The sequence below is a fragment of the Corythoichthys intestinalis genome, chromosome 12 (assembly GCF_030265065.1).
Source record: "Corythoichthys intestinalis isolate RoL2023-P3 chromosome 12, ASM3026506v1, whole genome shotgun sequence".
Classification (NCBI taxonomy): domain Eukaryota; kingdom Metazoa; phylum Chordata; class Actinopteri; order Syngnathiformes; family Syngnathidae; genus Corythoichthys; species Corythoichthys intestinalis.
In genome coordinates, this window is record NC_080406.1 from 10,615,690 (window position 1) to 10,631,019 (window position 15,330).

Sequence of the window (15,330 nt, forward strand, 5' to 3'; positions counted from 1 at the left end):
CTGCACATCAGACAATGCTTCTCATCAAGACATTTCTTACCAGGTGTGTGTTTTATGGTGGGCAGGGCAGCTATAACCACTCATCAGTGATTGGGCACACACCTGACTTAAAATATTTGGTAAGAATTGGTTTCAATTGCTCTTTAAGTCTCCTTAGGCAGGGGGTTCCCTTATTTATTTTTCCGCCCTTCTGTCATTGTTTGCATGCGATCCTCATTAAAATACGAAAAGCTATAAATGTTTGGGTGGTTTTAGTTAAAGCAGACACTTTATTTTCATCTGTGTGATTTTGACAAAGATCAAATCACATTTGATGATAATTTTATGCAGAAATGTGAGAAATTCCAAAAGGTTCAGATAGTTTTTCATACCACTGTATTAAGGATTTAGTGTAGGTTTTCGGGCTGTGGAACGAATTCATGCAATTATAATGTACTCTTATGAGTAAATCCCGCTCGACATGCGACGATTTCGACTTACAAACAAGGTCCTGGAACGAATTAAATTCGTATGTAGAGGTACCACTGTATTGTCACACCCCTACCACCTGTAGATTACATACAATCTATACATAAACCAGTTTAAAAAAAAAAAAAGCGAGCTTGAAATGGAAGCAGGCGAACGCTACGGGTGACGTCACCGACGCTACGTTCATTCATTCATATTCTGTCACGACGGTCTCAGGGGGGTGCCAATAACAGGACACACATGGACCTTTCACACTCTCAATCACACCCACAGAGAATTTAGAGCGCTTAATAAGCCTGGGGACAGTTTAGTGAAATCTAATTTAATTTGAGTACATTCATTCTGTTGATGCTAACGAGCAGTTGGCAGGATGAGGGAAATACTTCATCGCCGTTGATGGTGACGACTGTGGCATGTGTACAGCGGGTGCTTCTTTGTTGTCTCAGAGTTTAACGTCATCTGCATTTAATTTAGTCTCTAGAAATTCAAAATAGAACAGATGGAGCGCACTCTCTCACAACTTTACTCCAATTGCGCATTCATTAAACGTCCACACTGACGTTTTTTTTCCCCCACACTTTGGCCAGGATTATATGAAAAGGAGGAGAAAGAAGCTCTTAATACATTAATCAAGAACAACTGTTACAGGCTGACCCAGTGGTTCAAAAATGTTTAAATATCATTGCAAAGGAGAAATAAAATGAGGGGGAAAAATCAGTCCATTTTAAAACAATTTCAATATTCCATATAGTAGAATGTAATATTGCCCAGTGGTTTATTACTTAGTGGAATATCAACTCAAACAATTGTGATAATCTCATCAAAATGTTTTAAAAGAAAATAAATTAGGAAATAATACTGTTATTCAATAATATAGATCAGTCACGAACTTCGAAGTTCTTTTGAGGCCTTTATTTTGTCGAAGCTGCAGAAAACGAAAAAAAAAAAAGATAATTATATACAGTGGGGCAAATAAGTATTTAGTCAACCACCAATTGTGCAAGTTCTCCTACTTGAAAAGATTAGAGAGGCCTGTAATTGTCAACATGGGTAAACCTCAACCACGAGAGATTTTTAAAGAATTTATTTTCAAATTAGAGTGGAAAATAAGTATTTGGTCACCTACAAACGAGCAAGATTTCTGGCTGTGAAAAAGGTCTAACTTATTCTAACGGGGTTTAACGAGGCTCCACTCGTTACCTGTATGAATGGCACCTGTTTTAACTCATTATCGGTATAAAAGACACCTGTCCACAACCTCAGTCAGTCACATTCCAAACTCCACTATGGCCAAGACCAAAGAGCTGTAGAAGGACACCAGAGACAAAATTGTAGACCTGCACCAGGCTGGGAAGACTGACTCTGCAACAGGTAAAACGCTTGGTGCAAAGAAATCAACTGTGGGAGCAATTATTAGAAAATGGAGACATACAAGACCACTGATAATCTCCCTTGATCTGGGGCTCCATACAAGATCTCAGCCCGTGGCGTCAAATGATAACAAGAACGGTGAGCAAACATCCCAGAACCACACAGGGGGACCTAGTAAATGACCTACAGAGAGCTGGGACCCCAGTAACAAAGGCTACTATCAGTAACACAATGCGCCGCCAGGGACTCAAATCCTGCACTGCCAGACGTGTCCCATTGCTGAAGCCAGTACACGTCCAGGCCCGTCTGCGGTTAGCTAGAGAGCATTTGGATGATCCAGAAGAGGACTGGGTTATGGTCAGATGAAATCAAAATAGAACTTTTTGGTAGAAACACAGGTTCTCTTGTTTGGAGGAGAAAGAATCCTGAATTGCATCCGAAGAACACATTACCCACTGTGAAGCATGGGGGTGGAAACATCATGCTTTGGGGCTGTTTTTCTGCAAAGGGACCACGGCGACTGATTTGTGTAAAGGAAAGAATGCATGGGGCCATGTATCGAGAAATTTTGAGTGAAAATCTCCTTCCATCAGCAAGGGCATTGAAGATGAGACGTGGCTGGGTCTTTCAGCATGACAATGATCCCAAACACACAGCCAGGGCAACAAAGGAGTGGCTTCATAAGAAGCATTTCAAGGTCCTGGACTGGCCTAGCCAGTCTCCAGATCTTAACCCCAAAGAAGATCTGTGGAGGGAGTTGAAAGTCCGTGTTGCTCAACGACAGCCCCAAAACATTACTGCTCTAGAGGAGATCTGCTTGGAGGAATGGGCCAAAATACCAGCAACAGTCTGTGAAAAGCTTGTGAAGAGTTACAGAAAACATTTGGCCTCTGTTATTGCCAACAAAGGGTACATAACAAAGTATTGAGATGAACTTTTGGAATTGACCAAATACTTATTTTCCACCATGATTTGCAAATAAATTCTTTAAAAATCAAACAATGTGATTTTCTGTTTTTTTTTTTCCACATTCTGTCTCTAATGGTTGAAGTTTACCGACGTTTACAATTACAGGCCTCTAATATTTTCAAGTGAGAGAACCTGCACAATTAGTGGTTGACTAAATACTTATTTGCCCCACTGTACATATATATTATAGGCATTTTTGATTCCCATTTGTATTTCCATTTCACAGACCGTATATTTCAGATCACAGTTTTTTTTCCATAGTTTGGCAGGGGGTGCCATTTATACTCTGGAACGAATTATGTGTGAAATTATTAACACATTATTATATCATTTCACATGTTATTTTCACACTAAAGCGCAAGAAGGCACTCAAGGCCTGTGTTTCAACATTGGTGGTAACTTATAAAAACAACTGAGAAGGGCTGAACAAAATGGCATTGAAAAGAAAATCTAATTCCGCAGATTACGGGATGCAACAAATGAAATAGGCAGCAGAAAGAAAGTAAGGGACTGGAAAAATGGGCAGGTTACTCTTACATTCTTTATGAATCATGTAACATTAGCATGCCGTACACTTATTCAGCCGGTTGTTCTCTATTTATATTTTAAATTGCCTTTCGAGATGACATAATGACAAAATGCTGCAATATAAAATGACTTAAACTATTGTCTTGGCTCTCAATAGGCTACCAGGGAGTGAAAATTGCAGTACTTAGTATGACAGCCACAGTATACTAACAACAATGATTTGACATTGTGTGTGTCCACGCCACATCTATTTCCAAGCTTTTTGAAATAGTGTATATGAAAAATGTGATGATTAGGAGCGAGTGGAACGCAAGTTGATGTGAAAGTGTTTGTGAGATTAGTCTGCAGTCCATCTCGGCTCAGATGTTTGATTGAGCAGAGGGTGTCAACGCGACTCCGTTTGTGTGCAATTTTGATTGATTGTGTGTCTATATACACACAATAAAATAGAGAAATAAGCCAAGAAAACCCATTGAGCTCCGTATTTTCCAGAAGATAAATCGCACTTTTTTCACCATGTGGCTGGGCCTGCGTCTTATACACAAGTGTGATCTATACTGGTTACGAACGAGTTCCGTTCCTATGCTGGCAATGTAACCAGGACTTCCGCGTAAATCGGAATTAACCCTTTAAATACCTCTAAAGACCCTCTAAATATTAAAAAATGATCCAAAAACATGTATTATAAGTAGGGCTGTCAAAATTATCGTATTAACAGGCGGTAATTAATTTTTTAAATTAATCACGTTAAAATATTTGACGTATTTAACACACATGCCCCACTCAAACAGATTAAAATGACAGCACAGTGTCATGTCTACTTGTAACTTGTGCTTTTTGGTGTTTTGTCACCCTCTGCTGGCGCTTGGGTGCGACTGATTTTATGGGTTTCAGGACCACGAGCACAGTGTAATTATTGATTATCAACAATGGCGAGCTACTAGTTTATTTTTTTATTGAAAATTTTATAAATTTCATTAAAACGAAAACATTAAGAGGGGTTTTAGTATAAAATTTCTATAACTTGTACTAACATTTATCTTTTAAGAACTTTCTATCCATGGATCGCTTTAACAGAATGTTAATGCCATCTTGTTGATTTATTGTTATAATAAACAAATACAGTACTTATGTACAGTATGTTAAATATATATATATCCGTCTTGTGTCTTATTTTTCCATTCCAACAATAATTTACAGAAAAATATGGCATATTTTATAGATGGTTTGAATTGCGATTAATTACGATTAAATAATTTTAAAGCTGTGATTAACTCGATTAGAAATTTTAATCGTTGGACAGCCCTAATTATAAGTCATTGTACTGTCCTTGCCAAGACGTTGGAGCTAAATCCTAGCTAGACAGCGAGCTAAGCTCCGAAATGATGTCGCTGACTTTATTCAGCTGCTCATGACATCAACACTTGCAGAATGAAAGTAAAATAAAGTGAAATTAAATCAGTCTCATCTTCAATGACAGCAATCTAAATTTGCGTCAGTGATTTGTTCGAAGATTCAAGTTAAATATTATATTTTTTTGTACCATGTATGCATGATTGAAGCATTTATCCGCAGGAATTTTCTTCTTTGTTTACACATGGAGGCGGCTAATTTTCGTAACTGACTAGCCTCATTGTTGACAATATTTAGTAGCATTGTACTTCGAAAATATACGTAAAATAAAGGCTAACTGCACGGTTTCTTTGCTTTTAACCAAGAATCGAGAGTGTTTTACGTCCATATCTACAAAGAATTCATGGATTTAAACATTTATTCACAAGAATTTTCGCCGGAAAAGCTTTGTTTACGTCAGGCGGCCGCTAGCCTCATTCGCTAGCAGAGTAGCATTGTACTTCGAGAATATACGTAAAATAAACGCTACCTGCGCGGTTTCTTTGCTTTTAACCAAGAATTGAGACTGTTTTACGTCCATATCTATGAAGAATTCGGGGATTTAAGCATTTATTCACAAGAATTTTCGCCAGAAAAGCTTTGTTTACGTCAGCCGGCCGCTAGCCTCATCCGCTAACAGTATTTAGTGTATAATGATTATAAAGGGCTATTCTATTCTATAATAAGTTGTGATTGTATATAGAATTTATTAATAATCTATTTACATAGTATTTATAGTTGATTCTGCATGCTTTCCTCAAGTAAAAAAAAAATTCTATTTTGTTCGAAAACATATGATATGTTAAATATTGCTATTGATATATAGCATATAGTATGAGTGTATATATAAATTGAATAAAAGTCTAATTTGAATATTTCATATGACATAGAGGCCCAAATAAGTCCATAAGTCATAACAACAGAATTACTTCGCAAGCAAATTCTTGTATTGGCCCATGGCGCCCCCTAGTGACCTTTGGGTGTTAAGACTCTCAACACACAAATTCCTCTTTTCCCATGTTTTTGACTCGCCAAACAAGCGATTGCATCAGTAATCATGGAAAATGCTTTATAACACATCAGGTTTTCAGCATATGAAAAATTATGATTTATTATGGGAGTCAATGAGCCAGAACATGGCATTATTACAAGAATTTAGTGTGAATCTCCCCAACCTGTTTGCAATAAGTTAGAAATTGCAGCATGGTGTCATTTTGATCTTTACTTGTTTTTACTATCCTGGGGAAATCCAATTTTCCAATGCTTTTTCTTTGATGAAACACAGAAAAAAACTAAAAAAAAAAAAAAAAAAGCCAGCGTATGGACAAATAACACAGACGGGAAATTTGAATGAATGCAAAACATATTTGCTTACCGATGAAGCCAGATGAGGGAGGGTTGGGCTGGATGTTCACTTTTGTGTTGCCCTGTATCACATCCCAAAGGCCCCAAAGGTAACTGGGATGAAGAATGTAGAAGGGCTGGTCGGGATGGAATTTGCGGTGTTTCATGTACGGTCCAAACAGGTTGTAGTCTGGACTGGCATACCACTGACAAAAGAAGAACGCTACTGTCAGTAGGGGTGGGAACCATGTGGTACCTCACGATAATGATGATGTCACGATATTGGCGATACAACGTTGATCATTCTAGGATATTCTACAAAATTAAAAAACAAACAAACCCAGAAATCCTTCTGCTGTGAATTGAATTGAGTTTATCACTAGAAGACGTCCAATTCGTTTGAACTGAGAAATTCGCTGCCACCCTCCCAGTTCAAATGAATTGGACGTCTATGAGCGCTCAATGGCAGCCAATGATTAATTTGGGAGCATTTCAGGTCATTTGCTGTAACTTAGATTGTCTTTCCATAAACTGTATGGATAGAATTGACCCTACCATAATTAAGTGAATTACCATAATTTCCCGAATATAACGCGCACATTTTCCCCCAAAATCAACTTGTAAAATCATGGTGCGCATTATAAACGGGTACATGGATGGAGACAGAAATACATATATATATATATATATTTACATACACATATATATACAGTTGTGGTCAAAAGTTTCCATACACTTGTGAAGAACATAATGTCATGGCTCTCTTGAGTTTCCAGTTATTTCTACAACTCTTGATTTTTCTCCGATAGAGTGATTGGAACAGATACTTCTTTGTCACAAAAAACATTCATGAAGTTTGGTTCTTTTATGACTTTATTATGGGTTAACAGAAAAAAGTGATCAAATCTGCTGGGTCAAAAATATACATACAGCAGCGCTAATATTTGGTAACATGTCCCATTTTCACTTCAATTAGGCGCTTTTGGTAGCCATCCACAAGCTTCTGGCAAACTTCTGGTTGAATCTTTGACCACTCCTCTTGACAGAATTGGTGCAGTTCAGTTAAATTTGATGGCTTTCTGACATGGACTTGTTTCTTCAGCATTGTCCACAAGTTCTCAATGGGATTAAGTCAGGACTTTGGGAAGGCCATTCGAAAACCTTAATTCTAGCCTGATTTAGCCATTCCATTGCCACTTTTGATGTGTGTTTGGGGTCATTGTCCTGTTGGAACACCCAACTGCGCCCAAGACCCAATCTTCGGGCTGATGACGTTAGGTGATCTTGAAGAATTTGAAGGTAATCCTCCTTCTTCATTATCCCATTTACTCTTTGTAAAGCACCAGTTCCATTGGCAGCAAAACAGCCCCACAGCATAATACTACCACCATCATGCCTGACGGTAGGCATGGTGTACTTGGGGTTAAAGGCCTCACCTTTTCTCCTCCAAACATATTGATGGCATTGTGGCCAAACAGCTCGATTTTTGTTTCGTCTGACCACAGAACTTTCCTCCAGAAGGTCTTATCTTTGTCCATGTGATCAGCAGCAAAACTTCAGTCGAGCCTTAAGGTGCCGCTTTTGGAGTAAGGGCTTCCTTCTTGCACGGCAGCCTGTCAGTCCATTGAGATGCAAAACACGCTTGACTGTGGACACTGACACCTTTGTTCCAGCAGCTTCTAATTCTTGGCAGATCTGCTTTTTGGTGATTCTCGGTTGAATCTTCACCCTCCTGGCAAATTTTCTCTCAGCAGCAAGTGATAGCTTGCATTTTCTTCCTGATCCTTCCTTCCTAAAACAGTGCCATGCACTTTATACTTACAAACAATTGTTTGCACTGTTGCTCTTGGGACCTGCAGCTGCTTTGAAATGGCTCCAAGTGACTTTCCTGACTTGTTCAAGTCAATGATTCGCTTTTTCAGATCCATGTATTTATATTTTTGACACAGCAGATATGATCACTTTTTCTGTTAACCCATAATAAAGTCATAAAAGAACCAAACTTCATGAATGTTTTTGTGACAAAGAAGTATCTGTTCCAATCACTCTATCGGAGAAAAATCACAGTTGTAGAAATAACTGGAAACTCAAGAGAGCAATGACATTATGTTCTTCACAAGTGTATGTAAATTTATGACCACAACTGTATATTATATAATGTATATAAACCGATTTTTTTTATTGACACGGCCACTTTGTTTTGAAGAAACGTATGCAGCGATCCGTTGCCGACCATTACGGTACGTGACGTCACCATTTTGTTTCGGTAAGACTTCACTCTGATCGGCCGAATGATTTCGTCTGTGTTAAATTCTGCTTTTTTCACTCTTCATAAAGCACAGAATTTAGTCTCTTGAACTAACGTTTATTGCAGTTCTGCAACTCGGACCATAACAAACGTAACAACACAGACTTCCTGTGTGTGTCCGTCAACTATATCTGTCCCTTGGGAAACTCAAACCCAAATAACAATAGTTCCTATTGTTACTGTCGTGTCGACAGCGATGAGCTCTCTCGGATTTCCGACTTACGTTCTCACTTTTATTTTACTCTATCAATCCATGGAAGAAACATTTATTCATCATGATGAAACGAGCAAGTTATACAGCAGCAGCAGTAAGTTGGAGAAGTTGTCAAATCATATTATTACCGTAAATATTGTCAGTTTATGGTAATGTTTTGAACTACCAATTTGCTATGCTTGTGCTATGTTTCACCATTCAGTAAAATTACATTTCTGTATCTGTACACGAGCTCTGTTTTCTTGTATTCTTCTATTTATTGGTGCTAAAATTAGGGTGCGCGTTATAAACGGGTACAATAATTTTCCCTAGATTTTACAAGTAAATTTTGGGTGCGCATTATACACAGGTACGCCTAATTTTTGGGGAAATTACGCTAATAGAGTTAAATAATAATACATCAAATTGAAAAAAAAAAAAAATCTCTTGCTTCTCTGTGGAGCATTTGAGGTAAAAGGAGGGAAAAGTACACCACAACACCAGCTGACCTTTGGGTAATGCTACAGAATAAAATCAGCCCTGTTCAAATGTCAGGCTTTTGTGAAATACAAAATGTACTCTATACACCTATAAAAGGAGATGAATTAAAGAATCATCGGAATGATCACATCAGTATCAAGAGAAGAGTGCAAAAAATGTGCCAAAGCATTGAAAGAATTGGCGGCATAATTTCATACACAGGGTTCGTACAGGTCATTGAAAACGCTTGGCTTTTACTGTCGTGTTTTCAAGGTTTGAAAAATTGAAAACGTTCGGAAGTTTTAACTTGATATTTATCTTCCTTTCTAAAAATATAAATTAATAAATGAAAGATTATGAATTTCCTTCATCGCTGCTACACACTCCCTTTAAAGTTGCTTTCCCTTGATTGTGACAAGGATTCACTAAGGACCCAAATGCACGAATGTTCCGTTTAAACAAAATATTTATTTTCAGTTCATAGGAGTTCAAAAAGAGAAGAAAAAATCACAGCGCTTGCTGGACACCAAAATTCTGAGCAAAGTCAACAAAAATTCACAGCACTTGCTGGATACCAAAATTTTGAGCAAAGTCAGCTAAGTAACAAAAGTGGGCATTTGAACTCAACATAAATCTTAGTCAAGAAAAGGCTTACATGAGCTTGTAACATGGAATATGGCAGGATACAAGACAAACCGACACTGGGCATGGTTAGCTGCAGGCTATATATACAGAAGTTCACAGGTGGACATGATCAGCCTGATTGGCAAGAGCAGGAAGTAAAGTTTGCTCAAGGAGGCACACCACTACCAAAATAAAAGGATCTGACTCGAACCAACACAAAACATTAACAAGACTTCCGAGACGTGACAGATTGGATTTTAATCAAGCGAACAGGATACAAATAGAGTAGTACAGTGGTACCTCTGCATACGAAGTTTGTTCCAAGACTTTATTTGCAAGTCAAAATGGTCATATGTTGAGCAGTATTTTCCCATATGAATACATTATAATTCCATTAATTCGTTCCACAGCCCAAAAACCAACACTAAATCTGTTAAAAATGCCAGGTTGTTTGCATGTTACGTGTTTTGGATTCCCCTGGTGGCGAGTTGCAATTTGTTGTTTTTCTGATCAGGCATATTTTGGCCACCTATAGAAAGCTAAGACCTACGTTCTCATAGAAAGAAAATGAAAAGGCAACGCGTTGATGAAGAGAAAGTTTTGGTCTGATTAATTTGGGACGGGCATCATTATTTTTCTAACCGGACTATCTGCAGTGGTATCCATTCTTCTAGTCCGACCAGCTCAGTGCAATTTTACAAAATCCTTAATAACTACTGCTGTTACTATTGCAAAAAGCAATTACAAGAACAAAACAAATACATTATGTATTTTGCGTAGTGTACCTGAACGCACCACGGGGCTGACGGCAGAGTGAGAGAGTGCAGTTGACTCTTTTCACGTCCTGTTGTTGCTATCAGTTGGCGACGCGTGTTGTGTTCCACAAGGTTTGAAATAAATGATTAAAAACCTGACGAAGTTGGTGATTTCTTTGGAGATGCTACCAGAATAATAATTGTCACCTTAACGTATAAAGACTGGCGAAAGAGGTCGGAGGAGTATTGTCAAGCAGTTCATGGACATGCACCCAACGCTCATACAGTGGGGCAAATAAGTATTTTGTCAACCACTAATTGTGCAAGTTCTCCCACTTGAAAAAATTAAAGAGGCCTGTAATTGTCAACATGGTTAAACATCAAACATGACAGAATGTGGGGGAAAAAAACAACAGAAAATCACATTGATTGATTTTTAAATAATTTATTTGCAAATCATGGTGGAAAATAAGTATTTGGTCAATACCAAAAGTTCATCTCAATACTTTATACAAAAACTACTAAATAATAATTGAAATCAGCAATGGAGATGAGCACAAGAGGAATAGAAAGCAAGTAGATTGAGATATATAGACAGTTATGAATATGCAGTGCTAAACAAAAGCGTTTTTAGCCCTGATTTAAAGGAGCTAACAGTTTGAGCATACTTCAGAGGTTCAGGTAACTTGTTCCAGAGGTGAGGAGCATAATAACTAAATGCTGCCTCACCCTGCTTGGTTCTTGTAATCTAACAAATCCAGCATGTACTTTGGTCCAAGGCCATTAAGTGTTTTGTAGATGAGCAGTAGTATTTTATAGTCTATCCTTTGACTCACTGGAAGCCAATGTAGTGATTTCAAAACCGGTGTAATGTGGTCCAGCTTCCTTGTATTTGTGAGGACTCTGCCTGCAGCATTCTGTACAAGCTGCAGCTTCCTGACTGATTTTTTATCAAAACCTGTAAATATACCGTTGCAATAGTCCAATCTGTTGAAAATGAATGCATGCATAAGTTTTTCCATGTCTTGTTGAGTCAGAAGCCCCTTAATTCTGGTTATATTTTTTAGGTGGTAATAAGCGGATTTAGTGACGGACTTTAGATGGCTATCAAATTTTAGGTCTGAATCAATAATTACGCCAAGGGTTCTGACTTGATTTGTAGCTGTAAGTGACATTATGCTAAGGTGCCTGCTTATCTTTGACCTTTCCTTTTTTGGCCAAGAAATTATCACTTCTGTCTTCTCCACATTTAACTGGGGAGAATTCTGGCACATCCAGTCATTGATTTGATGAATGCAATTACTCAGGGAGACTAAGGGACTATAGTCATGTGTGGACACAGAAATGTACAGTTGTGTGTCATCTGCATAGGTTCAAAACATGAAATACATTTTCTATATGTGAACTATGATCTCGTTACAGGTTAGTTCTCATTTTTGTGGTACTGTAAATCTATAATTCTGAATAAGTTCAGAGCCAAAGTTGGTGAAATTTAGTAGTAGAACTCTGTGACTGCTCACATACTTAAACTAGAGAGGTCCCGATCCGATATTTGGATCGGATCGGACGCCGATATGGGCAAAAAAATGCGCGTCGGTATCGGATTGGCCGACACGGAAAAATTCCGATCCAGACTTCTGATCTAGTTTTTTTGAAAATTCGGTCCGGGTTTTCCAGTGCACTGATTTACATAATCCATTCCAGTTTTTGCTTCGGTTTCCCTAAAATCCGGTCCGCATTTTATGGCACACCTTCAACACACTACATTACCGTCTCTCAATTTACCGAGAGACTTTATCGGTAAAAATGTCAGCTGTGTGGGATCATTTCACCTTAAAGGACGACAAAGACGAAGAGGCAGAGTGCAACATATGCCACAATAAAGTCAAGCGTGGTGGTAAAGCTGTAAGAAGTTTTAATACAACCAACCTAATCAAGCATTTAGCGAAATACCACCACAAACAATATGAGGAGTATGTTAAGAAAACCAAAGACAAAAAGAAAGGTCCTACGCAACTAACACTGGCAGAAACTTTTGCTATGCGTGACAAACTGGCACTCGACAGTCCCAAAGCCCAGGGAATAACAAGAGTCTTTGCCGAAGAATTCATTCTGGATGACGAGCCATTATCTCTCGTGAGTAAAGACGCACTATCCAACACTTAGAACCACGGTACAACATGCCCAGCCGTCATTACATCCTTGAGCGATTTGGCCGTGGAAGATTCGAGAATGATTCACAAACATCCAAATTCCGATTATTGAAATATGTCGAGTAAAGCGGAACTAATACACAGCGCGGTCTTCGGGACGCAATGAGAAATGGACCGCATTGTGTCCCGAGAGTAAACCTCATGCTTGTCATAGACCCGGGTAATGCCAATGCTCGACTCACGGCTTTAGCTCAACTCATGCCGCTGGATAAAAAACACAAGAATACCTGACTGCTGCTGACAGCCGTTACAAACTACGTCAACATCGTTTTACGTTAGATACTAGATATCATTTGTATATAGAACTAGATGCAACACGACATTAGCAACATTGAAGTATGGAAAACTACATGCGTTAGTAAACAGCCGCCATCTTAAAGCAGGAGACTTCCCTAGTAGGCTGTTGTGAACCTTCCAAGCGAACCTAATTAACTTTTTATCTAAAATACTCCTAAATCAGCAAAATTTTGACTTGAATCTATCTTCAAAACAGTTTTAAAACTTTAACATGTCGAAAGTAGACAGAAGGGAAATTATGGAATAACGGGAGCAATTTTAACAACTTTAACTGTTGATTCGCAAAATTAAATGAATTGAATGTAGTTTAAAGTTGCTGATACAGAATGGGGACTTGAGTATTTTATTTACTGTTTTAAAATATTAACTTGATACTGAAATAGTCGTTTATTTAAACCTGAGAGGCTTTTTATACAACTATTGTAACTAATGCACGAAACATTAATAGCATCTAATAGATAGGTGGTTTGTGGGATTTTCCACTGAGGTTGTTTGTGTGTTTTGCTTTTTTAAGACAGTTTACAATATTATTTGCACGTTTTACTGACTGACTATGCCATTTCTGTTTGTTATTTATAATGTTTTGTGTTTGTCCCTGAATAAACAGGTCCGTTTCTTGTTACCAACTGTTGTGTGTTATTCAAACTGACCTAATTCAGCTGGCTAGTTGTTATCAAGAGTACTAAAACTCTTTTCAACATGAGTCTGACAACTAAGTAAGGAGGCTAAATAACTTCAAACTTTAACACATGCTCAGATAGGCCGGTATCGGCCAGTATCGGTATCGGATCGGAAGTGCAAAATAATATTGGTATCGGATCGGAAGTGCAAAAACCTGGATCGGGACATCCCTAACTCAAACCTACCTTTTTACTGGACCAAAATTTCGAAAAATGAAATAAATGTCCTACATGTGAACTATGATCTGTTTACAGGTTACAGTTCTCATTTTTGTGGTACTGTAAATCCACAAATCTGAATAAATTATGGGCATGGTTGGTAAATATTGGTAGTGGACCTCTCTGACTCACAAACTCAAAACGATGCATTTCTTACTGTACCAATATTTAGAAAATTCGAATTGAAAGTCCAAAATGTGTACTCTGATCAGGTTACAGTTCTCTAATGGTTTACTCATGTTTATTGTATCAATGACCTGTTTGTATTAAAATCACTACATGCTTTAAAATCACTACACTGTTTCAGGAATTATTTTACTCAAGGCTAATTAAGGACTCATGATGTTGTCCAAAAGAACATCAAATGCTGTTTTTTTTCTCACCAAGGTAAAGTTACAGATACTTGTGTTGCCGGTCTTTCAATGACTCCGTTCCACTCCACCCCCCACCCTCCCCATTCCGCCCCTGGGTGGACTGTCGCTGAAGAGTCCAAACTATTTCGACACAAATACTAAACTCAATTTTGTCTCCTTATGCAAAATAACAAAGCGAAAGGTTGAGGAAAGTGTTCATAATGTTAAACACAAACTTCTGAGTGTGCTTTACACAACCTGGCTCTATCAGTTATGAACAGACACAAGGCGTAGCCTATTTAAAGCAATTTGCTCCCTCCCCAAATGTCAATAGATGCAATCAGATGAAGCCAACTCTGGCTCTCCCAATGATCAACTCCTCATTTATTCATGGAACGCTTTAATGGCATCTTACAAACAAACGCAGCAGGAAAATAACAATACTTCATGTTACTCACTGCCAATCCTTGTTTGTCGTATTTTACCGTAAATAATATACAATTTTAAAAGCGGGAAGGCCATTTTGCACTTGAGTTGCATATATACAGAATAGAACGATTTGTTCAGTCACGCTCAGCATGGACGAAGCAGCAGGTAGGAAATTAAAAAAGTGCTCGGAATCGGTCAGAAATGCATTTCAGCTCCCGTGACAAAAATTCATCTGAGATATAAATCGTCAATGACTGATGAGCCTCCTCAACGCCTCCTCTATTATGTGCGAATGAAAAATGTCTGCTAGGCGCCACTGCAGGAGCGTACCTTGAACAAATTGATTCTTCCTACAAAAAGTAATGAAAGGAGTGAAGGTTATTTTTATTTCCAAACCAGATTTTTATTATTATCATTTCTTTTGCTATGGCTATTTCTCACTTTTCATTAAACATATATGCAATATAGATTTTGAATTTGCATAATGAATGATGTGATGTATAGTACGGGTCGGTTTGAGTAATAAGGTTTGCTTGTCAAAAGACATTTTGGGGGGAAAGCTTATCGAGTAACTGGGCGAAAAAGAATTGTGTTTGCGACTGGCTTGCGGTGCAATTTATTTTGCAAAGCACAGTCAAAACAAGAAGCGGCGGACTTAACCTTCTGCTTGTGCTAATATTTTTGAATTGCTAACAAATATTGTGAGT

At 38.1% G+C, this 15,330-nt stretch overlaps 1 protein-coding gene across 1 annotated transcript in view; it reads right to left on the reverse strand.

The window, feature by feature from the left end:
• The window catches only part of st6gal2a (ST6 beta-galactosamide alpha-2,6-sialyltranferase 2a), a 138,437-nt gene that overhangs the window by 23,584 nt on the left and 99,523 nt on the right, over positions 1-15,330 (reverse strand). Inside the window, exon 6 of the mRNA XM_057851664.1 lies at positions 6,104-6,278. Within this exon, the coding sequence (XP_057707647.1) occupies positions 6,104-6,278 (175 nt within the window). The remainder of the gene's footprint in view (positions 1-6,103; positions 6,279-15,330) is intronic.